At 39.0% G+C, this 25,099-nt stretch overlaps 1 protein-coding gene across 5 annotated transcripts in view; it reads left to right on the forward strand.

Annotated features, from left to right (window-relative positions):
* ESRRG (estrogen related receptor gamma) overlaps positions 1-25,099 on the forward strand; it is a 383,447-nt gene that overhangs the window by 353,324 nt on the left and 5,024 nt on the right. For all 5 annotated transcript variants that reach the window (XM_035558432.2, XM_035558423.2, XM_050709700.1 and 2 more), the window contains one exon: positions 15,755-16,024. In XM_035558432.2, the coding sequence (XP_035414325.1) occupies positions 15,755-16,024 (270 nt within the window). The remainder of the gene's footprint in view (positions 1-15,754; positions 16,025-25,099) is intronic.

The following is a 25,099-nucleotide window of genomic DNA, read 5'->3' on the forward strand; positions in this document are numbered from 1 at the left end:
GAACACTAGTGCACTTGACCGTCTTACTCAGTATTATAAAAGTCAGCACTGCATGGTTAAGATCCTAGTTTTACTTTATGTTCATCTTAGTACAGTGCAAAATGCATTCATCCTGTGGGCATAGTCCTGCTTCTGCAGAAGTACATGAAAGAAAATCCAGTCACATTAATAGAAGCCATTTCAAACTCTTGTACTGACCGATTTAAACTTCCTGCTAGTTGCAATCAGGTTATGTTCTGGTCATTTTCTGATGATCAGCTGAAGTATTGAAGACCATGAGACTGTTTCATTATGTGGGCTGGATACAGAGCCTACCCATGGGAACAGGACCCAGAGGGCTGTAGTTCCAGGCAGAGAGAAGGAGGTGCCGTAGCACGCTGGGGCAGCACAGCACCAGCAGCTGAAGGGTAAGTCCCCTTCGTGGCTCTGCCACTGACCTGCCTTGTGACCTCAGGCAAGTCATTTAACTTCCTTACAGTGAAATCATCAGTTGTACCTCCAAATCTGGGGGTCCTCTGAGAGCTATAGATGTAAAACGTGAAGTAGGATTCGCAGCATGCTAGGATTGAAAGATGTGAGTATAACACATTGGTTTATTTCTTTTACATACAGTGGAATAGAGCATATCCACTCTTTTTAAAACATTTTAGCCAGTTTATACCTTCATCCATTCTGCTTTCTACAAATGTTGAATACACTTTGTAGACCTTTTTTTCTTACAATATTAGTTGTATATTTTTTTCCAAATATTGCATGAATAAAATATCACAGCAGCCCCGTGAATTGGTATATACATCCCTAGCGTGCACAAAAAGCCTCTGAGACAGAGGAGGTACAGTGACTCCAACAGAATCGCAGGGAAGTCAGTGGTAGATTTGGGATACTAGACTGTCGTTCTCATGCTCTTCCTCTGACTATTACCTCATGCTTCATCAATACCTCCTATGTCATCTGTGATATACTCCTGAAAACTGCTGATGTTAGTAAGTTGGTTAGCTGCTTGACAAGGGGATGTTGTCAAGTGTTAGCTGGGAATGATGTGTGCCCTGTGCAGTCAGGATAGCTAAGTGGGATTCATTGTCAATCTAATTGTTACGTTGATACTGAAGGAATGAAGATATAAATACATAGTGAGAATATGTTTCAACTGGAGCTCTATTACAAAGACGATCACAGCAACAGTGAATTATTACAAAAGAGCTTTTGGAGCTGTCTCTCATAGCTACTTCTGCACAGACATCTCGAATACCAAGATTTGGCCTTTAGACCAAATATTATGTGATTGCCCAGCAAGCATGGTGTTTTGGCAAAACACTTGAGGAAATTCTAACTTATTTCCTTCTCATACCACTGATAGAGTAGATGTTTCAGACCTTTCCACCAGCACACCCACATAAAGTACAATTGTTCTTTCCATGTAATTTTAAAAACAATTGACAAATGTGTGCAAATACCAGATGCTAGAGCTCAACATTTTGCAGTTCCACAAGTATAGAACATAGGGTGAGGAATGAAAAATAAGAGCACTGAGAGCTGCATAGTGAAAAAGCTCTGTAGTTAATTTAGTGTGCATCAATTAAGGACAGGGCATCACTGGTTGGACTTGAAGCTGATCTCCTGGTGCCCAAAAAGAATAACAAGGTCTGACAGAGGGACAGATGCAAAGGAAGGGAAGGCTGAAGGCAATGGTGAGAGGAACATGTGGTTGCATGAAGTAGCTCTGAGGATACTTACGCTTCTTGAGTAAAGTACATAAGTAACAAATATTATTGACTGTCAGCCTGGTCATTACCAGTTGCCAGTTTGCTAGGACATGGCAGTGGGAGCAGCTGTGGGTATTGAAGGCGAAGGAAGAGAAAGAAGCTGGTGGTATTAAGTATCAGCTAGTGAAGGGTATCTGTGCATTAAAAGATGAGAGACTTGGAGTAAAATGTGAAGGTTCTGAGGGATGAGATGGCACAACTGTAGAAGACTTGGTGTTTATATCTTAGTCACTCTGTGACCATGTTGAATTTGACTGTTAAATTCTCTGTACAGTTAAAAGGGATAGAATCATTCATACATTTTGTTGCAAATTGATACAATCTTTTTTGTCAGTGATCTGAGTAAGATTGTACCAAAGTTTTTAATTTAGCAGATTAAGAAGCACAATTAAAATATCATGAAAAAGATCATAATCTAAACCTCTGGGTTTTTTTTGCTTATCCCTGCCAAATTGATAACAAGAGCTCGTGTATGAAGCAATTACCTCCACTACTGTAAATTTACTCTAGTTTGTGGGCTGAAGTGTTAATAAATACCTTGCAGTATTCCAGAGGGAGAAGCTTTCCATCTAATTAATAAAACTGGGAAGAATACCCAGGACACTGAACCATATCTTTCTTATTAGTGTTGGCTTCTACAAAGGAGAATCCCTGAATCTCAACACATTAGTAAATGTCATACTCCTGGGTTGCACAGAGACCTCTTGAAAAACTGCTGATTTGCTGTAGAAAAAAAATCACCATAGACTTTAGAAACAATTCAGCTAGGGAGTACCAAGTGTAGAAAATCAGTGTAAAACATGGCGTGCATTATAGCAGCTACAGATTTGTGCCACATTTGGTGAATCTTGAAAGAGAAAACATGCAATTATACCCTATTTCCCTTCCATTTTTGGTCTGTACTTATGCTCATGTCTTTCTGTATGTCAGAGTATGGTCTTACTGCAGTTAGGTTTTTCATAGACGTAACAAAAGCCCTCCTCCGCGTGTTCTCTAAGCAGGTTCCTTGAAAATGCTTTATGCTGATGTGTAAGCTGCATACAACTGTTCATTAAATGAAAAAAAAATTACTTGAAAAAGGAAAATGTTTTAAGACCAATACTGAAAAGCTTTCGCAAAATATGTAAGGTTGATTCCCTTTTCATCTGCAGTAATCCATACCTGGCAAAAATTAACTTTGCCCCAGTATGTCTGAGCCAGGAACTTCAAGGGAGTTCTCAGAAAACCGTAAATTAACAACATAACTTTCTGATCAGCATCTAATTCTTTGCTGTACTTTATTAAAAATCATAGCTGTGGTCTTATACTATGCAATACTGACATTCATTCTGTGACAGACTGAACATTTACCAATGTAAATTACCAATGAAAATGTGGGCAAAAATTCATGCAGCTGTTCTGTGGAATAAAAATTGTAGGGTGGTATATATGTGATTTCTTACATTGTTTTTATTAGGCTGGTATAACAGTCTGACTGGTATAACTGCTTCTGATAGAATTTAAAGTAACATCTTTGTATTTACTTCTTACTTTAAGTTTTTTTTTTCTCTGAAGAATGCTCCTGCTGGGTGCTTTTCATCCTACTGATGTGAGTGATTGGGTAGGAGGATAAAAAGAGGTAAAGCTACAGAGCTCATCCATGAGGTTGATGCTAATTTGCCTAAAAATAGCCAACTGGATGGGAAGTGGAGGAGGTAGAAGATTTACTATGCTTTAGCTAAGACTTTCATCGAATTCTAGTAACTTTACAGCATAAGAAGACAATTTAAAATGCTGTCCAGGAATCAGAGCCCAGTGGTATCTCTATATCCTAGTATTCTAGATGTCCTAGTGTACAGTATATGATTAAGTCTTTGGTGGTTTTGTTGTTGTTGTTTTCCCATTAAGAATGCTTATGATTTGCACTACAAGAAATAATCAATTCACACCATATACATTGAATATTCCCTATACATGCTGTTTCAATAAGGCATGTTAAAAGTAGATACTGGTCCTTAAAAGACCGTATATCAAACATCCCCAGCATTTGTGCTGGAAAAACCTGAATCACGTATTCCCTTGCCTGTCTGCAGTTGCAACTTTGTTGACCAGTGACCCTTTGTGACCCTTTGTGACTCTGTTCCCTGTTTCAGGAGATACTTCTCTGATCTGACATGGTTGATGACATGAGAGCTGCAGCTCTCCATCTCTTTTCCTCAGAGATCATTTAGTCAGCCTTGTCTCCCTCTGGAACAACTAACAAAACATACTTGGAAGGCCTTCTGTCTTAAATTAGAGTGCATTGTTGGAGGTCACCCCCATAAAGTACATTCTGGTGGTGCAGGTACTAAGGTCATATATAATCCCCTTGTTCCTTTAACTTCCACTGAATTTTTAAAAGTATTTTCATTTTCAACTGAAAATAAAATAATGTGGGACAATGTTGCATGAAATTGCATCTCCCATGCCGCCTCAAGTGAAAGCCTGTCATCTAACTTCACCTCTGTGCATCTGCTCATGATAATGCATTTAGAAATCATGGATGTTTTGCTTTTTTTCAGTGTCAGAAGCAACAGACCTAGATTCACTTTTAAGGATATTATTTGCAAACTTGTTGACTATGACTTTTGATCTAGAGAATGAGTTGATTTGTCCGTATAACTGCCCCTTCATTAAATTTAATAGATGGATAAGATGACACTTTGCCTTCTGTTGAAAAATGCATAGTTCTTCAAAATATGTATATATATTTTTTTTTAGAAGTGTGAGAGGGTTTTACATCTTTAAGAAGCCAAACAAATTTCAGACTGAATAAGGGTGAGAGAGAGACAGCGAGAGAGCGGGTTTCCTTTCTGCAAGCTGCTAGCTTTCCCAAGTGCCTCATCCTCTCCCCTCTGTCATCCTGAGGCAATGTGCCTGCATTTGTGTGTAGATTTATAGTTTATCTTTATCTATGGCTTCATCTGTAGGTAGCTATTATAGCCGCCTTGCCTGGATATTGTTTGGGCCTGATAGATCTGTCTGTAGTTCATCAAAGGGGAGCTGAGTGGCTAAAAGCCATTGGGTCCAGCTGAGGATGAAATACGAGCCATCAGCCTTGGTAATGGCTGTAAAATTTCATAATTACACGGCCTTTATTACATTGCATAATGATCCTGAAGCAGTATGGAACAATTAATTAAGATTTTCAACCGTGGCTCTTTCAGAAATTAAAAGGTGCTAGTGGCTGAGAAATGGGGAAGTGTCTTGTCCTAAAAGCATTAGGGATGCTTAAGAAGTACTTCCTGGGTACTTAAAAAAAAAAAAAAAAAAGTGAAGAGGAAAGACATGAAAAAGAAGATCAACTAGTTAGGCAGCTAATGTCAGAGTACCATTTTTGTATTTCACTGCTAATTCTTAATGTCAAACCTGGTTCTAACACTCCTGCGGTAGTCACTGCCATAAAGCTGTTCTTTTTCCGTTCTGTAAAAATTTTCATGCCTTTTTTTCCCAAACTCTGCTCAAGCCGTTTGTCACGTTTATAGAAGTTGAGCTCTGCACATTATTAAATAATTGCAAGCTGTGACTTAGGACTTGTGACTCACTTAGCTGCATGTTGGGGGGTACTGACCAAGGGTTTTCTTGTACATACTTTTTCATGTCTGAGGCCATTGAAATTGTCTGAAGATCTCTGTAGTTTGACAGACATCCTCAAGGAAGACATTTTTTTCCTCAACTATTTTCATACATTTCTTCCTTCCTTTCCTTCTTTGTAAATTCAGCAAGTCAGATGTAATATAATGTTTTCCATGATACTGACTTCAGACCTGATCAGAAGTAATTAGTTTCCTAAGGTGCAACAAAAGTATCTTGCAGGTCTCTGCTGTACATGCTGCAATAAAAAGTGTTTGTATGTAAGTAACACCCAGCAAAAAAAAAAAAAGGCAGGCATGAACCTGCACCGTGCCCTGAACCGGTTGTGGTCAGATCCTGGTTGTCATTCTGAAGGCGGCCAGCAAACTGTGATCCAGATGGGGTGTGCAGTCCTCCCTGTGCCAGTGCTAGTAAAACTGATGGCAAGGTGGCAAAAATATCCCCAGCATTGCCCATGCACTGTCCAAACCTCCCAGTCTGACAGGAAGGAATCTCCTTTTTGCTGTGTGCTATTAGTTGCCTTTTTCTCCCTCTCAAACTCTTTTGATTCACACAGACTCTTCCCATTTCTCTTAGATGGGATGAGCATTGAATTATGAGTGTTTTTAAATTGACCGGTCATCATGTAAGGTCCTATCAGTCTAAATATTTTATGAGAAGCTAAGGTTTCCCCTGGGCACCTCTAATAATAAACTTTCTGCAGGAAATTTAGAAAGGATTATGTGTTTGAAGGAGGAGCTGGCTGCTTGAAGTAAATTCTCTTGTTGAGTCATTTATTCCCTTAATAGGAATTTTCTGATCTGCTGTCATTCTTGTTCACACACTGGGTGTCACTGCCTCTAAAACACTTGTCATTCTTTAATGGAAACAAAATAGTCATTGCAGTCAGAGCCGCAATGTCATTCCACTACCCCTTGCTGCGTCGGCAATAGTGAAAATGACAGAGCGGCTCTCAGTAGGGGTAATTAAAATGTAAATATTGATATTTTATTATTTGAAATTACTTTCCAGTGCGGCATTTAATATCTCTCCATCTGTGCGGCTCTGTTTAGCGGTCACTTTAGTGCAGCTCTGGGATGCCAAGCGGCGGCTTGATCCCCGTTATGTCAAAATGCTTGTTGCTGCTTAATTTTGATATCTAATTAAGTGGAAAAGTACAGTCCACACTGTAATCCATGGCATCTTAACCAGCTGCTTGGGTATATTTAGAATTAATCTCCACTATGGAATCATCCTAATGTATGCAATTAAGAGTCTGCCGATGGCTAATTAGGTGTATTAGAATCAGGCAGCTTCCTTTTTTTTTTTCTTTTTCTCTCTTTTTTTTTTTTTGTGTGTGTGTGTGGACTGTTGTAGACTTAAGACACAGCCCCCAGAGATGTTCGTAACGGTACCTATATATTCAGCTAGGTAAACGAAAAATTTCACATCCACGTAGGAGAACAAATGCATGCCGATTTGTGCCCCAAAAGCAGGGAGTACATAAACAGCACTGGAATGTTTTGGCACCTGCAGCACATTCAGAACATCAACCAACCAGTAGAAAAGTTTTAAAAATTGGGAAGAAGAAGGAAGATGTTTTGAGAGGTGTTTTTCCTGCTTGGGAGTGAAAGGATACGTTTACCAGAAATTTTTCCACCTGAAGGTTTTGCTTCAGCTATGGAAACAGATCCCAGCTAGCTCAGCACACAGGGTTAACGCGGATACGTTGATTGGGTCGCAGGCACGCTTGTCTCTCTATGCTAATACATTCCTGTGTTGGATTCATATTATTAACATGATTGGGGAATTCCTGGAAACCTGGCTTTGCCTGATGGAGGCAGCAAGGATTGCCACCGCTCTCAGCGAGCAAACGACTGGGAGCATCCCTGGGGGAGCAAAAGGCAAACAGTAATGACCTAGCACTCGTCGAGCAAAAGCGCTCTCAAAGCAGACCCATGGAGGTTATTAATAAAAGGCAGCATATATTGAATGTGCAAGAAATCTGTCCTTTCTGTGGAAAAATAATAATAATGAAACAAACTTGGCTTTGAAGTGCAGCAGGCTGAAGGAGCTTGAGCTCCAAATTTCTCGGTACTCAGTCTGTGCTTGTTGTTGCTCAGAAGCTGATGTGTACAAAGACTGAAGTGAGCAGTACCTGAAGTAATGTTGTTTGTTGTTATTAATTTAGTTACATTCTTCTCTAAAATCCACATTCTTTTTGTTTGTTTGTCTCAGTAAAAAAAAAAAGAAGGGAAAAGGGCAGCCTTTTTAGTTGTTTAATTATGTTTGATTAAAAAGTTTAACTTCTGCTAGCTGAATTCATTGAAGGATCTACTTACAGCATAACACACAGGATAATTTTCATTTTTCATCCACAGTTACTTTATTAATGTCAGTATAGTTTTTTATTTTTATTTTTTCACCCACAAGGCTGGCTTTAGTGTGTCTATACTCAAATATATACGTCCAGAATAGATTGAAGGAAAATTTGTGTGAAATTCATACTTATGTTGAGAATATTGTTGGGCTTTTTTTTCTAATGTAGACTCACACAAAAAAAAAAAAAAAAAAAAAACCATCAGGGTCATAAATATAATCTTGCTATGTTTTCTCCTTTACAAATGTCTGGGCACGCCGGTGGTATCTCAAAATATGTCAGACATGTAAAATAAATAAATATATAAATAATGATGTACCCTGGACACAAACTTTTCAAGTGTAAGAGCAAAGCTGGTTTTAGGAGCACACCATGTCATCTGCTTCTACTTTCTTCAATAGGAAGACCCAAAAAAAGCCATAGTCTACCCAAACCTTGTTCAAAGGTTACAATGTAAAGAACTGCAAGAGTTAACTTCAAATAATCAGATCAAATCATACATGCAGTGCATTAGAAAGGTTACCCTCTAGAATCTGCGAGTCGGTACTGCTGTCCTCAGGGGGACCTACAGCTACCTTGGGTCACATCGGACTGCTATGCTAATTCTAAAATTCCTTGATTGTCCATATCTTAGAATTTAAAAAGTCACTACAGAGAGGTAAAACATGAGGATTTCCAAGTACTAATTGTCTAACATACAGGGAAAAAAAAAAAAAAAAAGGAAAAAAAGAGTTTACTATTAATCTGTTCTTGGAGTATCCGGTGATGATAATCAGAGTAGAAGTGTTTGGCCTGGTTCCTTTTTAATATAAGGTTGGTATGAATTTGCAGTAATGCTATTTAAAATTGTAGAAATTCCAGTGGTAAAACCAGAAGAAAGGGAAAATTAATTATTAATTAATTATGAATCTGTTTAAATCTATTGTTTTACATTTTCCTTTTTCTTAGCAAATACCGGAATAAGGTATGAAATTAAAAATAATGGAAATAGTGTGTGCAATACTTCAAACCATCTGTTTCCAGAAATGCTGTTAGGAAATATCCCATACACGCAGGTCTCACCAAGTCTGTCCTGAAGCAAGGGTGACTGACCAGGTTTTTTCATCCTTAATGCTTCACTGCAGAGTATTAGCAACTGGAAGTGCTAACATGAAGTCAGAGAGAAAGTCTTAATCACTGGCGTTTTCCAGCTCATATCCAGTACTATTGCTAAAGAAGAAGCTTGTAAGAACTTGTACTGTAACTAGCAAAAAGAAATTTTAAAGGAGCTGCCTAGTAATATTTGGCTGGTTAGAGAGATCTCAGCTTCAAGTGCTGAAATCAGTTGGAAGTACAGTGAGTTACATCTCACTATACGCGTTCTACCCTGTGTAGAAATGACAAGCTTAAGTTGTTCTATTTAATCTTACTATGTAAGGTTTCACAGGGTAAAAGACAAAAGAGAAATATTTCTAACTGGTATTTAAATTACATTAACACTTTTTGGTATACCTCGAGTGAAAGGTCACGCTAGGCAAGCAGCATCTTCACTGTTTGTATATGTCTAATTTGCTGCTTTTAAATTGCTGTGAACTTCACTTACTTACTCCTGCTGAATGAATCCAGTGTTGCAAATACTTCTGACAAGTGAATATTTGCTTAGTGAGAATCCATTGTTCTTAATAGATTGAGAGGGACATGCAGCGTGAATGCATTTTTATTGCCGTGCCACCTCTCTGCTGTTGTTTCAGTGAAATGAAAGTAGCGTCAGGATAAAAGCCCCGGTTTTCTTACTGCTCTGTGTGGCATTTCCCGTTATGCAGTTAGGTGTTAGTGAAAAAGCGCTTGTCATAGGCTTTTTTCCTGTTAAAAATATGTATATATATATTTATAAGAACTTGGACAGCAAGAGTTAGAATATAAGCATCCTTAAATAAAAAGTGAGAAAGCACACCGGGTCCGTTGGCTGCAGACACCCCAGCGTGCACTGAATGTGTTTTTCTTTCTTGTAGCAGAGTCAGAGGGATTTTTGGGCACTTCCACATACAAAACGTGATCTCCCAGGTGGGCGCACGCCCAGCTCGCAGATGGCAGCCGGCACTCCTGGTGTGCAGCAGAGTCCCGGCACTTCTTTCGGTGCTCTGCTACAGGGGCAGGAGGACGTGCTGTATAGCAAAGCATCGCTGGGAAAATGATGTGGTTTCACTTGTCCTCTGTGCAGAAAGCTGTGGGGTGAGACTAGTTGCTAAACGTAACTTTAATTGTGGCACATCAATTGTAAGTAGCTTGGAAGCTGAATCCAACAAACAGCCTAAGTTGAGTCTTTGGCTGTGTTTCATGTTTGAGTTTGTGCTTTGGTACCTGTCTTTGACTTTCAAGTTTGGTCTTTCTATTTCATGATCTGACACCTTGCACATGAAAATCCTCAGTCATGCTTACATTTCAGCTTGCTGTGGCATCACATGCAATTATTAGTCCTTTGACCAAGGGCTCCATGAGCAAATGTGTATGAAAAAAAAAAAGAAGAAAAAGAAAAAAAAGAAATAACAGGTCCACTCTGGCATAATGAAGTGTATCTGTTTCTGTTCCAGTTTTCACCAAGAACTAAATTTCATCCATAATCTGTGAAATATGTTTGGTGATTAGTCAGAGCACTCTCCGTCTGTTTAATAGTTTCCATAACAGCTGAAAAGTGTGTGAGTCTTGTTATATATTTTTATAACAGAGTATGTTGAAATACAATTAAATCAATTTTGTGTTGTATTGATATAATAAAAAGGTTCTCTTAATTTAGATTTATGTGGGAGATCCAGCTCTAGAGGCACCCTAAAAAAGTGAATCATGCCATCCTCTTCCCTGGGTTTCTGCAGAAGGAAGAGACTAATTTTAAGTGACAGGCTATGAAGGTTTCCTTCAGCAAATACCTTGATCACGTCTAGAACACCGTATGCAGCCCTAGCAGGAATTTCGGTGCTGAAATTTCACCAGCCTTTGTGTACATCCCTGGAGGTTAGCTGAAGCTGTGTGATGAGTCTGGGCAAGTGCCAAGCACGTGGCAGGACCACTGGGCAGCCCTGGGACCGCGGCATGTCCAAGAGCATCCTGGGCCTGTGGCTACTCTTGAAATGAAGTGGGGTGTCTTTATGTTCACTCCTGTGTAGTCAGGAGAAAGCATTTGGCCCACTGCTTATTGTTTGACTGTGAGGCCCCACTCTGTCTATGAAGTATTCTAGGCTAAAAGTAGTGGGGTTTTTTGTTTGTTTTTGTTTGTTTGTTTGTTTTTAAAGTGTTTGCAGTATCAGTTTGTTCTTCTGGCAGTGATGACTCTACATCATTTTTGAAGTAAGGAAATTGCACTGGAAACATCAGTACCCATAAAACATTTAGAAGGATGTTAATCTATCAAAATTAAGTGTAAATAATTTGAAAATCCAGCTCTGGTATTTCAACTGTGTAAATATATTGAATCTGCAACACACTAGTGAACATGTCATTTTCAAGCAGAGCTTTGATTATAGAAAATGTAAATGAAGATATTTGAAGTACAAACCAGGGCAAGCAAAAGAAATATTCTGCTCTTAAAACAAACAGTCACAAAAACAAATGGTGAAATAAATGGGAGGTGATTATCAGAAAACTCAAGCAACTCCCAGATTTGCCAGCAATTTCATTCCTGGTTTGATCAAACATTGTGATTTCTGCGCACATAACAGAGAGGAGGCAAAGCTCATTCCCTGCAAAGTGAAACTACTCGAGCTAGAGTAGCCTGCTTCAGGCATCGCCTCAAATGCTCAAGGCTGGAAATAAAGGTAGGAATACGTCCAGCCACTGTCTCTCTTTTTTTTTTTTTTTTTTTGTCAAGTAGTTCTCACAGTGCTGTGTGTAAGCTACAGATCTTACTTTGGCACTTGACCATCTGCAGCTGCTTCACTGTAGCCCCTAGTGAGTTAGTGTCCATGAAGTCCATCTTAATGAAGCAGAGGAAAGGGTCTTCAGGAATACAAAAGATTTCCCCTGCTTAGCATGGAGCTGGGAGCGGCGTGGAGCAGAGAGCAAGCGGTGCGAGTGCTGGGAGCTGAGGAGCTTGTGGCTTCGTCAGCCCCGACTGCGAGGCGGCGCTCTCTCGGTGCCTGCCTCGCCGGCTGCAAGCACAGAGCGCTGCGCAGATCCCGCTCGCCCCGTCCTCTCCCCTAATAAACATGCCGAGGCCTTTCTACCTATTTATTTCTGCTTCCTTGGAGCTTTGGGTTTACTGGTATGTGAAAGGAGAAAAGCAAGCATATGTTCAGTTGCTCAATCAACCTTTTCTCAATGCACACTCGGTGATCTCAGTGAGTCATTACAGCATAATTACAATTTGAGTGTGATATGCTGTTTGTAGAAAAGTATCTATTTTTAGCCGAAGAAACACTACAGTCCCTGAAAGGAGGAGAAAGAAAGAAAAAAAGGAAGGAAGACAATCTGTAACCAGCAAATCAATGCTATTGTTAAGTGATATTACGAGACACCCTGTAGATTTACAATGCTTGCATGCAGCCACGTAAAACCGTGCTGAAAAGAATGCCTACCAGGGGTTAAATTCATATGCCTGCACTGCAGCCTATTTCTGTCAACACTCAGCTCAGGAAATAAACATTTATGCTTTCTGAAATGAAAGTGTATTTTTGAAGACTAGCCGTCAGATATTTTTTGCCCTTCACACTTTCAAATGCTTAGCCTTTTTTGTAAGTTGACTGCAAAGTGCATCAGTTTGCTAGGCAAAAAGGGAAAAAAAAATTGTGACAAGTGCCCATGGCATCATTGTCAAGCACATGAGCGTCTAGTAGAAGATGGCAGGAGGGTTGGCACAAAACATGCTTCCTTCAAGCTTATTACCTCAGGGGTACCTGACTCTTGAGAAGCCTTTCAGTCCTTCCAGATGACGTTATTCCAGACTGTCATCTGGTTTATTCAGAACGCGCCGTACTGCAGACAAACACGCTGTTTAACTGCAGGTCAAGGTACAGAGCCATTCTGCGAGCAAATGCCTGCGATACATTAAATGGCATTGACGTGGGGAGGGAGGCGGGCAGAGATCAAAGTTGTCGCCACCATGGTGTGTGCGAAGGGGGAAAAAGGTGCACAATGTGGTGTTTTAAAAAGCCATTGTGCAGTGCTACATTGAAAACTCTGAGTGGCAAGGCTCTTCGGGATTAAGGAGCCAGACAAGGCATGACAAAGTTCAAAAGCCCACCGTGGGCAGCATCTCGGGGCTGTTCGGAGAGAGCTTAGAGCTGAGACTGGGAAGGCTGTGGCTGGTGCAGAAAGCTGGCAGTGTATTCATGGGTGATCTGGAGACTTGTTTTCAAATAGTTACATTTTGAAATAGGAAATGTCCATTTGTCACCAAATGTGGTTGGTCTAGGGGATCCGTATAACAAAAGCAGAGAGGATCAGAGCAAAGTTTGGCACGGAGTAAGCACAACCTTCATGAAACAGTTAAAAATGAATCCCTCTATGTAAACATGTCTATGGCTATGTAATCTGTTCTGTTAACTGTGACTTGCTGAACATCTATTAAAAGGGCACTGGTGGGATACAAGAGACACGCAGGATGCTTTCGCATTTTCTGAAAAATCAGAACAAAACAGACAGATTAATTATAACATGATGTGGCTTTATATTCCCACAAGGGATGCCTGTAAAAGTTAAAACATGCTTTCACTGAGCATGCTTTCAAGGGAAAGTTACTTCCATCAGGGAGAAAATAATCATGTTTATTTGATTTATTATTGGAGAGCAGAACAGTGTGGTTTATATTTGCCAGTTTTTCTATAATGTAAAAAAAGTCCTTTGATTTTTTGTGCATCATATAACAATTAGTATATTTTCTACACCAGAAAGGAGATTTTTCAAGAGTGCAGAACAATAAATTGTAGGCAAAATCCCATTTCTCCCTCTCACAGGGCATATGTAATTTCCTTTGGCTATGGGACAATAAGTGTTATTGAAACATAGCAGTATTTATTAAAAAAAAAAAGTACCAAAATAGATAAGTAAATAAAGGAAGGAAGTAGGGAGTGTTCAAGAAAAAAAAAATAGAAATTTCAAGTTAAACTTTTTTTTTAATCAAAACTGATTTTATTGCTTTTTGCTTAATTAAACTCTTCAGAAGTGTGTGAAACATTGTTATACCTGAAAAATTGTTAATTTGTAAATCACAGGGACAAAAGGGCTCCACTGCAACTTTAAAGTTTCTATGCACGTAAATGTCAATAGAGTGCCTTCTCCATCATCAGCACTAAATTCACATTGATGCCTCTTTTCTTCTCTGTATTGATCCTTCCATGAGAACGTAGATTTGTATCTGTTAATTAATGCGTCCTGAAACAGCGTTTGTATTAATCAGGCAGATAAGAAAAATTGGATGCCTGCACCCTCATGACAACCGTAAAAGTGCTGGCCCTGATAAAATCGTGGATGGACCTCAATAAAAAAGTTCCTCCTTCCACTCAATAAACTAATCATCCTGCTTTTAATTATTCGGCAGAAAGATGTGTGGAGATTGGAGAATGTGTAAATCTATTTACTAACAGCAATGTCTGGGAGGGAGAATAGGGCTGTCACAGGACAGTGCTGCAGGCTACGTTCTCTGTCCATCTGCTGCTGCAGAAAAACTGGTTCTTGAAAGACAGGAAGGAACAGAAATGTTGAAGCTAATTGAAATCATGAATTCCTCCTTATAACCTTCCAAACGATTATTTCTTCTCCATTTCCCTCTTATTTATTTTAATCACAGATGTGTTATTTTCCATTGTCACCTCCTCAAGGGTTTCGTGGTGGTGTTGGCTCAGGTCTTGTTTTTTTTTTTGAAGGCAGAGAGCTACAGTTCTATCACAAGACTCAAAAGACAGTATGAGAAAATGAAAACAAATAAGAAGGGGGAGGAAATAAGAGAGAGCAAGCATACAGCCTGTTTTATATTTCATTTTTATGGATGCCTGGTGGTTTGGATGTGGGCTTGTCTTTTTTATTGTATTACTTCTGTTGCTTAGTGCTTATAGAGAAAATCTTGTTTGGAGTAGATGCCTTGCAGATTTGCTAGTTTATGATCTCTTACTATTTGACTGTAACTCTTGACTTTCAAAACAGAAAAATGCATTTAAGTGTAATTGAACAGCAAAAAGAATGTTCATACAGAAGGAACCCTGTCAAAGAACATGTGAGCAGCTCCATAAACAACTAAATGAAAGCCTCAGACATGTCTTAAGACCCTTTAAGAAAGGCTTGACTAATCCCCTTTGATGATTTTATTAAGTACTTGTGGTTGCTGGTGCCAACTGGCAAACTGCTGCATTTCACCAACAGGCCAGGAAATCACTTCCTCTCCCATGTTGTTCTGTAGCTCCTAATGTGATTGGGATATTAGCAGTTTGATATCATAAATTAGCAGGTACTGTAAACAAGAGGCTGAAAAGGTAAGGCAGTAAAGATGTTTGCCCCCTGTGATCCTATTAGGAAAGACAGCAGGGGAAAAGAAAAAAATAGGAAAGCAAAAGTTAAATTCATTAAGAGGCATTTATTAAATTTTTGCTTGTCCTCAGAAAAGCGATGGTGTGACTGCTGTTCAGTTGGCACTGTAATATGCCGTCCCATTACTTCAACAAGTGTGGTAGAGGCAGGAGCCATTGCAGAAGTAATAAACGTCTTCTCGGAGGAGAGTGGGTTACTTCTCTTTCCCCTGAGGTTAAAGTTCAAAGAGAATTTTCCTCTTTGTGTTAATCACATTAATTCTATTAAAACACCAAATCATCCCTTTCAAAATGAAAAAAAAAATCCCTCCTAAATTGTCCTTCTTGGTGTAAAGTAGCGATGAACAGAGGCAAGAGATTCCTATAGTAAAATGGGGATGAAAGGCACAAAAGCAGAAGGGAGAATAATAGAGTACATACATGTTTTATTACAACGTATATAAAAACAAATCAAGTAGAGGAGCAGGTTTATGACAAATCCAAATGTGCTTAGTATTTTTTCCTGTTTTTTTTTTTTTTTTCCTATTCAGGATTCTCCACTTTGTCTCTAGCTGACCAGATGAGCCTTCTGCAGAGTGCTTGGATGGAGATTTTGATTCTCGGTGTTGTATACCGGTCACTTTCGTTTGAAGATGAGCTCGTATATGCTGAAGATTATATTATGGATGAAGACCAGTCCAAATTGGCAGGCCTTCTTGACCTTAACAATGCCATACTGCAGCTGGTAAAGAAATACAAGAGCATGAAGTTGGAGAAAGAAGAGTTTGTCACCCTCAAAGCTATAGCACTTGCTAATTCAGGTTGGCACAGTGGCACAATGGTTGCTACATTTTTAATATATCACTTTTCTCTGTAATACTTTCTGCGTGCTTGTTTTAAATATGGGTTTAGAAGAAGAAATTGCTAATCAACCCTTAGTCTAACAGGCAACAAACAAAACAGTTCAAACTAGGAAGGGTTTTCTGGTTCCAAGTAATTGGGGAATATGATCCTAAGGGAGTGGAGGGTAATGCACTGTATGATTTGGAGAGTATTTTACAGGCAAAGATCCTTTCAAATGAATATGGATGTTGTTCTCCTAAATCCATTCCATAATCCAGACAAGTCTAATCATCACAGTTAAAATGAGCAGGAAGGATGCATTGAGAATATGCTATATGCGTCCTCTTTAAATGCAGCTACTGATGATTTATTTGATAGGGTGAATTCAGGAGATGGGAGGGGGGAGGAAATTCTTTATTAGTCTCACCAGGACCCCACCTTACCTTATGGATCCTCTACATTTATCTATTACCTGTGCAGAAAGGGTTAAAAATCTCAGGAAGAATTTTTTTTCCTGCATTTGAATTTAAAAGTGCTGAAGCAGTGAATACAGTCAGATAAGTAAAAATCGGTTGTGCTTTGTTGTTTTTCCTTTTGTGTCTCCTTAATGCTTTATTGTGGTCTTAAGTCCCTTTTAGCATTTGCATAAAGTTCACGATAGATCCCTCTTTAATGACGTGCCGATCATTAGATACCTGTGTGTCAATAACGTGCTCTGATGCTATGTTCCATTGACAGTCACACCGTGCCCCTCCATCTGCTTTTGTTTTGACCCTATCTTTGAACTTTATCTTGGTTGCTGGCCAGTAGTTTTCCCTTTAATTACAAGAAGGAAACTGTCAATAAAATCTGTTAAATGGGATGCAATGAGTGGCTTGAATGGGCGGACGGCTATTTGTTCAAATTCTGCAGCATTCAAGGTATTGACAGTTTGTTTTCTGGGGCCATATGTGACGATCAATCTCAGGCTGGGCTCAGCCGCGCTGAAAAATGAAAAACCAGATTGCTTTTGCTTACTTGTGGATGACGACTTGTGATTTGGCGCGGTCCTAGTGAGATGAGACCTTCTGCCCAAATTGCCCCCCTGAGAGCCAGGACGCGTGACTGTTTTTAGAAATAATTTTTTAATTGATTTTGTAATTAACAGTTCATCTACAATATTGATGCATGAATCCTCAGATTGATAGGAGGGAAATTGTTTTCAACAATGAAGTTGTACTTTCCTATTTGTCTTTGTAATGTGATTTAGCACTCTGCATTTTTAATTGGAAATGTAATTCAAAAACATGCAAAGTCAAAATGCTTATTAGTTTCTTTGTAAAGTGTTCTCCACCCCAATAACTCTGTCCTTAGTTTTAGAATATTATTTTATTTCCAGAAGAGCAAAAAGCTGAAACACCCCTCAAAGCCCAACATTATTTTTTAATTGAGAGTTTATTTTTTTTTACTATCATAAATATACACTTGAGGACACTTCGCAGTCACAAGAAAGATTTTCCTCAGGTTTGTTCTTTCTTTGTGAGCAGAGCAAGAAAGTTATCTGGGAGTCTAAATTATGAAGTTACTTGTATTTTTTTTAATTCTATAAATTAAAGTCCATTTGAGTTAGAAATATTTTTGTACTTGTACTTACTTGATAAAAAGGTTTAGGGGCTAGAATATAAAGATACAGTGTTAGATATTACTCACGTGTTGTTTTTTTGCCAAAAGGCATACAGTGGTTAAGTAATAATAAAATATACTGCTGCCGAAAAAAAAAAAAAAGTTTACTCATACATTGTGCATAGAGTGTGTCAAAATCATCTGTAGCTTCATTAACTTCACTGGGAATTTCAACAAGGATAATGCCAGAGAGAAATATAAGTCAGTATACTAGAACTCAGGGCACATTTAAGTGAAAACATCTCCTTCCCTCATCTTAAAAGAAATAAAATGGCTCTTTTAAAAGAAACTATTGCACAGAGAAGTCACAAAGCAAACCACTCATTTGATTTCCCTCTTAGCAGAGTGTTTTGATTGCTGACATTAAATATTTCAGCTCCAGGTTGTACATGCAGCAGATATCAAACTTTGTGGCTACACCAACCTGCAGAATTACAGGCCAGCAAAGAATATAAGACCACTGGTGTTATAATTCACAAATACTGCTAAAATTAAAGTATTAAAGTAAAATCAAATTTATTTTTTTCACAGACAAAACCAGAAATAGCTTGTTTTTACGTAACTAAGAAATTGATTAATGTACATGCAGCTATACCTGAGAAAAGGAAGTAAAATACCTTTATGAAGTTCATCAGTTAGCAGTTCACATTTTACTGTATTTTGTTGCTACAAGATTTTCTTCAAAAACTACCACTATTTATTTTTACAGTTTAAAATACAGCAACATTTTTGTAGATGTAGAAAGAATGGATAAAGTATATTAAGGACTCCTAGGTGTTTCAGCCATATCCATGCTGTCTAGTGAGATTCCCAGGTTAACTCTACTGTACATAGCAGACAAAGGTGGTTTTATGGCACTGCATCTGTGTTAGTGATTTATGATACAGTGTCACACTGCTTTCAGTGCTGGTATATAGAAGCAGAAAAAGAAATTGTAGATTGTCTTAATATCGATTGTATTTTGTATAGATAAATACCACAAGCTTTGCTTTGGCCAGCAAATCTAAGTTACCATGACCATTAAAAATACCCCAACTGCTGCCTTTTGGCCCATGGGGTCTATTTCTGCAGTGCAGTTTCTGAGGCGATACTGCCAGTTGATTTCTGAAAGGCGGGGCCGAGGAGCTGGTATTCAGGCCGATTTTCTGATGGCTCTTCTCAACTGTTTCATTCTGATGTTGGCCAATGCCAGTCCGCCTCTAAATTTTCAGAAATGCAAGAACTATCAACCTTGGATATTATCCTTGATCCCGAGCAGAGTGCATGTAGTGTCTGTGAAGTTTAAATACATATATAAGAGCACAAACGTATGGATGTTTTAGTCCTATGTACGTTAAACACTGTGCAGGTGTAGTTTCAATAGTTAATAAAGAATGTATCAGGTTAGTTTTAAATCTCTGCAGTGATTCAATAGTAATTAATGCACCTTTTATGCTTGGACTCTGGGGAAGTCCCTCTTACTGCAGGGTTGTCCTTGTCCTGTCAGTATCCCTGGTTTCTTCCTGCTTTCCTTCCCTTCTGTGCACAGAAGCAAGTTCCTTGAAGCTGCCGGATGCAGCTGCCCCGCGTTCCCCCTTGCACTGCCCAAATGAAGCAATCTGGCACCACCAAGCACTTTGTTTACCCACGCAGAAAATCAACTTTGAATGGTTTCCAAAACATGCATGTACCAATTACTTCCTTGTGTGTAAGGGAAGGTGAACTATTTACAAAATACTTTCAGGTGAACACAAGTGCACACGTGCACACTCCTGCACATAAAAGGTGACCTCCTCATCTTTTCCATATTAGAAAATGCTTTCATGTATTGATTAGGAAATACTAAACAGGGAGTTGCAGGTGAGCAGATTTTTGAAACTGCCTGATAAGTAAGGACTAAATTGTTCCTTCAGGCCTAAATGTTGCAGAAGATCTCAGGAGTCACAACCGAGACCAGATTTTAAAGTTCCCATCTAAGACCTAAAATAAGTAACTAATGTGTCAAAATACATTAGCACATTATAAAATGTGATCTGTGTGTATCTGCCTAATAGACTGCTGGCATCTTGAAAAATTTGACCTAAATGTGGATGCTAGGCACTTAAAAGTATAACCCTATGCACTGTTGAAAATTTAATCTTAAACATGAATACTGGCTGTCTAGCCAGTAACACCAGGAAGAGAAAAGGGCCTCCACTTGCCATCACAACTTCTGGTCTCACTATCTTACTGACTCTTTAAAAAAAAAAAAAAAAAAGAAAAAAAAAAAAGAAAGAACCCTTTCAGTACTGAAGGAGTGCGAACCAAGAAGCATCTTGTGCATGTTAACATCATGAAGCACAGAGCAGCACAGATGCCAGAAAAGTTACATGATCATCTATCCTGGTAAGAAATGTAGCTCTTACCTGCAGCTTATTTATCTTTCCAGACACCATAACAACATACTCAGAGCACTAGGCTATTACAATTAAATAATATTATCATAGTAAAAATTAATTGATAGAACCCTATAAATGATATTTCATAGAACATCATCTTTATTACCAGTGTAGACTGGGGTTTATAATATGTTGCAAAATACTGTAGTTTCTAACAATGTCATTTTTGCATGTTATTTTATTTAGCCATCTTTCTGTATCTTGATAGTGTTGAAATCCATTATTAAATTGTATCTAATACCCATATAGAGAGAAATATATATACACACGTCATTGGTGTATTGCCAATGTTTATACTACCAAATATAAATAGCGAGACCTGTTAACTCCTTCATATAATTTCATATAAAGAGTGGTACAGCTTAGAAACAAATTTGAGAAAAGGAAATTGCCAGGATAGTCAGAGTTTTCCTGTCTCATAAACACGGTTTCTTCCTCCTAGTCCATTTTCATGTAATCACATCGGTTGCACCCCCAACGCTTAGAGAAAATAAACAACTCCACTGTCACTTGTTCGGTTTTTGGGATTGGTTGGCTGTTTCCTTCTGGAGTTTGGTGTAGTAACCGGATAACTTTGTGATGTTTCTCACCTGTTTATGAGCGAGGTAGCCACTATCCCCACAGCCATTATGTGCTCAGAGCTTGAGCATCCCAGGGGCGAGGCAGGGTGGCGAGGCAGGAAGGCCTGCGGTGGCAGCAGGAGGACAGAGCCCCAGGTCCCCTCGTCCCAGTGCATGGTCGCCAGTGAAGCTGCGCTGCCTCTGCCCCTGGCCAGCTCTCTGCTTGCATGTGTATTTCCTGGGAAGCAAATCCCCGTGGCTGGGCAGGAAAGGCCCTGTGTGAAGTGCTGTGCCACCAATCCAACGGTGGGCAGCCGCTGTTAGCAACCCTCCTTTTCCACAGCAGCGTACCAGTGGCTCTCAATGGTAATTTCAGCAATTACTTCTGTCTCATAGTGCTATCCAGACTAAGACCTTGTTCACTAAAACCAAGCGTACGAGCTTCTGTTTTACTATTTTGGTTTCCACTGCCTCTAATCCTTATGGACAAGGAATTCGTAGTTTATTGCTCATTGATTTCCAACATATATTCTGATTGAAGTGTCTGTTTCCAATGGAATAATCCAGATCTCAGACCATTTTTGCCATACTCTTTTGCAAGGGAAAACACTCCTGTTTGTGTCCTTGTCTCTTAGCCTAAACATGCAAACCCCAGCAGATAGTTCTGTTCAGGGAAGACAGGCAAATGGATGTTCAAAGTTACTTGTGTTTGTTGGCCCTACATAAGGAGGACCAAAGTCACTATCTGAGGCAAGTTCACTTACAGACTGGAAAAGGATGGGAATTATTGCTGTGTGAGGGAACCGGGAACCTAGTTTGATTTGGCATCAGCAGTTTCCATGGGTTACTTCTATCTTAAGCAATATGCTTTTCAAAATGTCACTTTGTTGTGTTTCTCCTATAAATTATACACAAACACAATGTGGACAAGCACTTTGCAGAAAAGCACATTTTCCTCTGTAAATATGTCTCACATTTCAGGCAGGACAGGGTGGACATCTGTAATTCTGAAGGAATCTCTCCCATGTGAACACTGTGGTGGTTTTTGTGTGTGTGGTGTTTTTTTTTTTTTTGGATTGACAATATCATCCAAAAATAATTTCCTTTTATTTCAGACGTAGCCCAGAGTATGATTCTGTTCCCCTTAGTTAAAGTCAATGTTCTCCTTAAAGTCAAAAGTGTTGTGTACTGTTCTTGCTCTTCATCTCATTCAGTTCTACCAGCATCCAGCAACTCCCTAACCTGATTTATCCATTTTTGGTTTGTGAGCTACTCCTCTGTATGGAACCACAGATGTCACTGTGATTGCTATCTTTCAAGTACCTTGCTCTACTTGTTGATATTTGCCCCTCTGATGTGCTTTATCAGCATCTTAATGTGTGTTCACTGCTGCATACTCCCTGCTGCTTGATTCACTGTAATAATTTCTGGCTTTATGCTGCCTGAATTTTCAGACGTGAAGAAATACTTCACTTGAGACCCCTGGGTTTCCTCTGCTTTCTTCTTACTGATGTATATTACATACACAATACAAACATACCAGCCTCTATCTTTCCTGAGAGCATTATTTTGAGAGGTCTCCTTGCCCTCATTTCAGATGCTTTCCAAACTTCAGCTAGTTCTTCCCCTTTGTGCTGTGTTCTGAATTATTCCTGGGTGTCCTGGATGTTTGTTTGCTGCATTTGAGATGAAGCTTGAATTTTAAACGAGGTAGATTGTAATCTCCATTTGTATCTGGACCTTGCGGTGTTTCTCTTAGATGAGAACTCTGTTTTTCTCTCATTTCTGCACAATGATGCAATCAACTGGCTTTCTGTGGGGCTGATCAGAAGAGGTGCAATTCTGTTTTCCCATGCTGTGATGGTGAAACAACGTGTTTGCAAGGATAAAAAGAGACTCTCAAAGCAGAGCTCAATGAGTCCATGCCCTAACTTGTTGATCTCGCCCTCCCCCATTGCACTGGAGCACTGATCAAAAACTTTTCCCTCCCTTTGGATTTACATCCCATGTTTTCAGCAGTGTCTAGTATCAATGAGTCTTGTGTCTGGTGAACACCAGCCTGGGATGCTTTTTTTGCAGGATTCTTAATATCAAATCCTGCTTGCTTCCAAATGACAATACTATCAAATTGCCCTGTTTGTTTTCATTCTTTATAAAGGCACTAATTTTTAAGTGTCTTATATCTGGGTATAGGTTTTCTTATTACCTGTGTAGAATGCAATTGAAGCCATTTCAAAAAAAAAGAAAATAATTTCTGTTTTTTTTTCTTGGTATAAAAAAGTTAAAAGAACATTCAAAATTTTGTACCTAACTTACAATTTAATTTCATATTGTCTGTGGAATTATTTCTTTACTTCTGGATTGTTGCACAGAGTCTGTTTTTCCTTAAATTATAGCGGTGTTTGTTGACATTGCCCTCTCTTATGAGTGTGGACTAGACTTATCAGCGACAAGTTAACCTGCTCTGAATTCACTACAGTGTCTGCCAGTCTGTAGTTACTGCAAAAATTTTCTTTTATTTTATTTTTCCTCTTCTTTTCCCCTTGGCTAGTTCAGCATTTTCAACCCTTTTCCTTATTTTCAAAGGCTTACGCCTGAGGGATTAAGATCTACATTCATTTAATATGTGGAGTAAAGTGGAAGTTCCAAACTCCAAGGCTAAAACTTGAAGAAGTATATTTGTAGAGATTAATATTTTCCTGAGAAATCTGTGCGCTGAATCATCGTCTAATTAAATAGCACAGATTTAGCGAGTTTGCATTTAAACATTAGCAGCCCTTAGAATGGGTAAAGCTGAAATGAGTTTGAATCTTTTCTGTAAATGGAAAGTTAAATTATCATAGTAATTTGATTAAATCATTTTTAAATCTTCCAAGCCAAATAGCAGTTTTAAGGGAATAGTTTGAAGTTGTAGTCACTGGCTGTAAGTGCCTCTCTCCCCGCTGTTTTTTCTCATTCCATTTCCTGTGCCATTCTCTGATCTATTTGCCTGGGTTTGAGTTTCGAAGCGCCGGTCCATGGATTTCAAAGACAACGACAAATATATTAAACATTTTACTGCTGTTCCTCTTCCACATCAGCAATTGCTCTGTTTACCAGAGGGATGCTGTACGGTCGCATCCGGACTCCATCCATGTATTTCCAAGCTCAGTTGCAAACGCTGATTCTGGGAAGAACCAGACCAACTTTATACAAGGTTAAAAGCTGAACATTTATGGTCGGGTGCTCCAGAAAGACCTGTCTCTCTATGCAGCAAGGTGTAAAAATGTTTTTTTGGAAGAATCAGCCTTTGACCCGCCAAGAACTTTGTGGCTGCTAAAATGCTCCTATCCCATGCTCCTAATATTTCTGGGTTGTCTGTATACCTGGCCCTGCACTGTGGGCTTGGGGAGAGGAGGAAAAGCTGTGTTATTTCTGCACAAAGTGTGCGTGGTTTGTGGCAAATGATTTGGAGTAGCCCATCCTACCCGTGCTCTGTACCACAACTGTGAATATCTGAGGACTTGGTGAAGAGCAGGGGAGCAATGAAGCCAATTTGTTTGGTGTTTGTATTCCAAATTAAGCCCAGTGATTGGACACCTTGCCTAAGACATTGGTCACATTTGTCTGTGTCTATTAGCATCTCTGTGTTGATTACATTCTGTTTGTAGGATACAGGATTCAGGGATTTTCTCTTATTGACACAATTATTTAATAGAATTGCCATATTAGAAGACTATCAAAAATGTATGGATTTGAGGAATGGGCTCACATTAATTAGAACTAAATTTTGCTAGAGGTACCATTTCCCTGGCATCTTTCTTAAAATGCCGTGGCCCTCTTTTTTCCTAAGAGAGATATTTTTGGTTTCTCTGCTTTCAGCACAGTGCACCTCGATGTGCAGTATCACATCCCTGCAGCGTGTGTCTCACTGCATGCTTCCTAGAGCATGTATCCGCTAAGACTCAGAATTATTAAACGTGAAATTCCCATAGGACTCCATTATGTGTAATTAACAGATAAACTGTCATCAGAATCAATAAAACGTGCTAAATGATCCAAACTTGTATATAATTAAGTGTCTGTTTTAGAGCAGGAGCTGTAACTTTTTTTTTTTTTTTCAATTTGCACATTTGTTCTGACAATAGAAGCTGGAACATTTTGGTTAACCTGTTACTTACTGGTTTGCGTTTTGGTTTCATATGTTTGTGTTTAAAAAAGAGAGGTATTTACTACCCAGCCTAATTGTCTGAGGAAGTAGTTATATGTAAGCTTTCAGGAGATGAATCTTAGATGCATCTTCATTCTCAGAATGTAATTCAAGTATTTGAAGCACGTGGAAAATTTGTTGCTGTTGTCATCAACAGAGGAAAAGCATGAGGCCCACGCTCATCTAATGCATCATAGCTGCTTAGTACAGGAGCTGGAAACAGTG

The sequence above is a fragment of the Cygnus atratus genome, chromosome 3, assembly GCF_013377495.2.
Source record: "Cygnus atratus isolate AKBS03 ecotype Queensland, Australia chromosome 3, CAtr_DNAZoo_HiC_assembly, whole genome shotgun sequence".
NCBI lineage: Eukaryota > Metazoa > Chordata > Aves > Anseriformes > Anatidae > Cygnus > Cygnus atratus.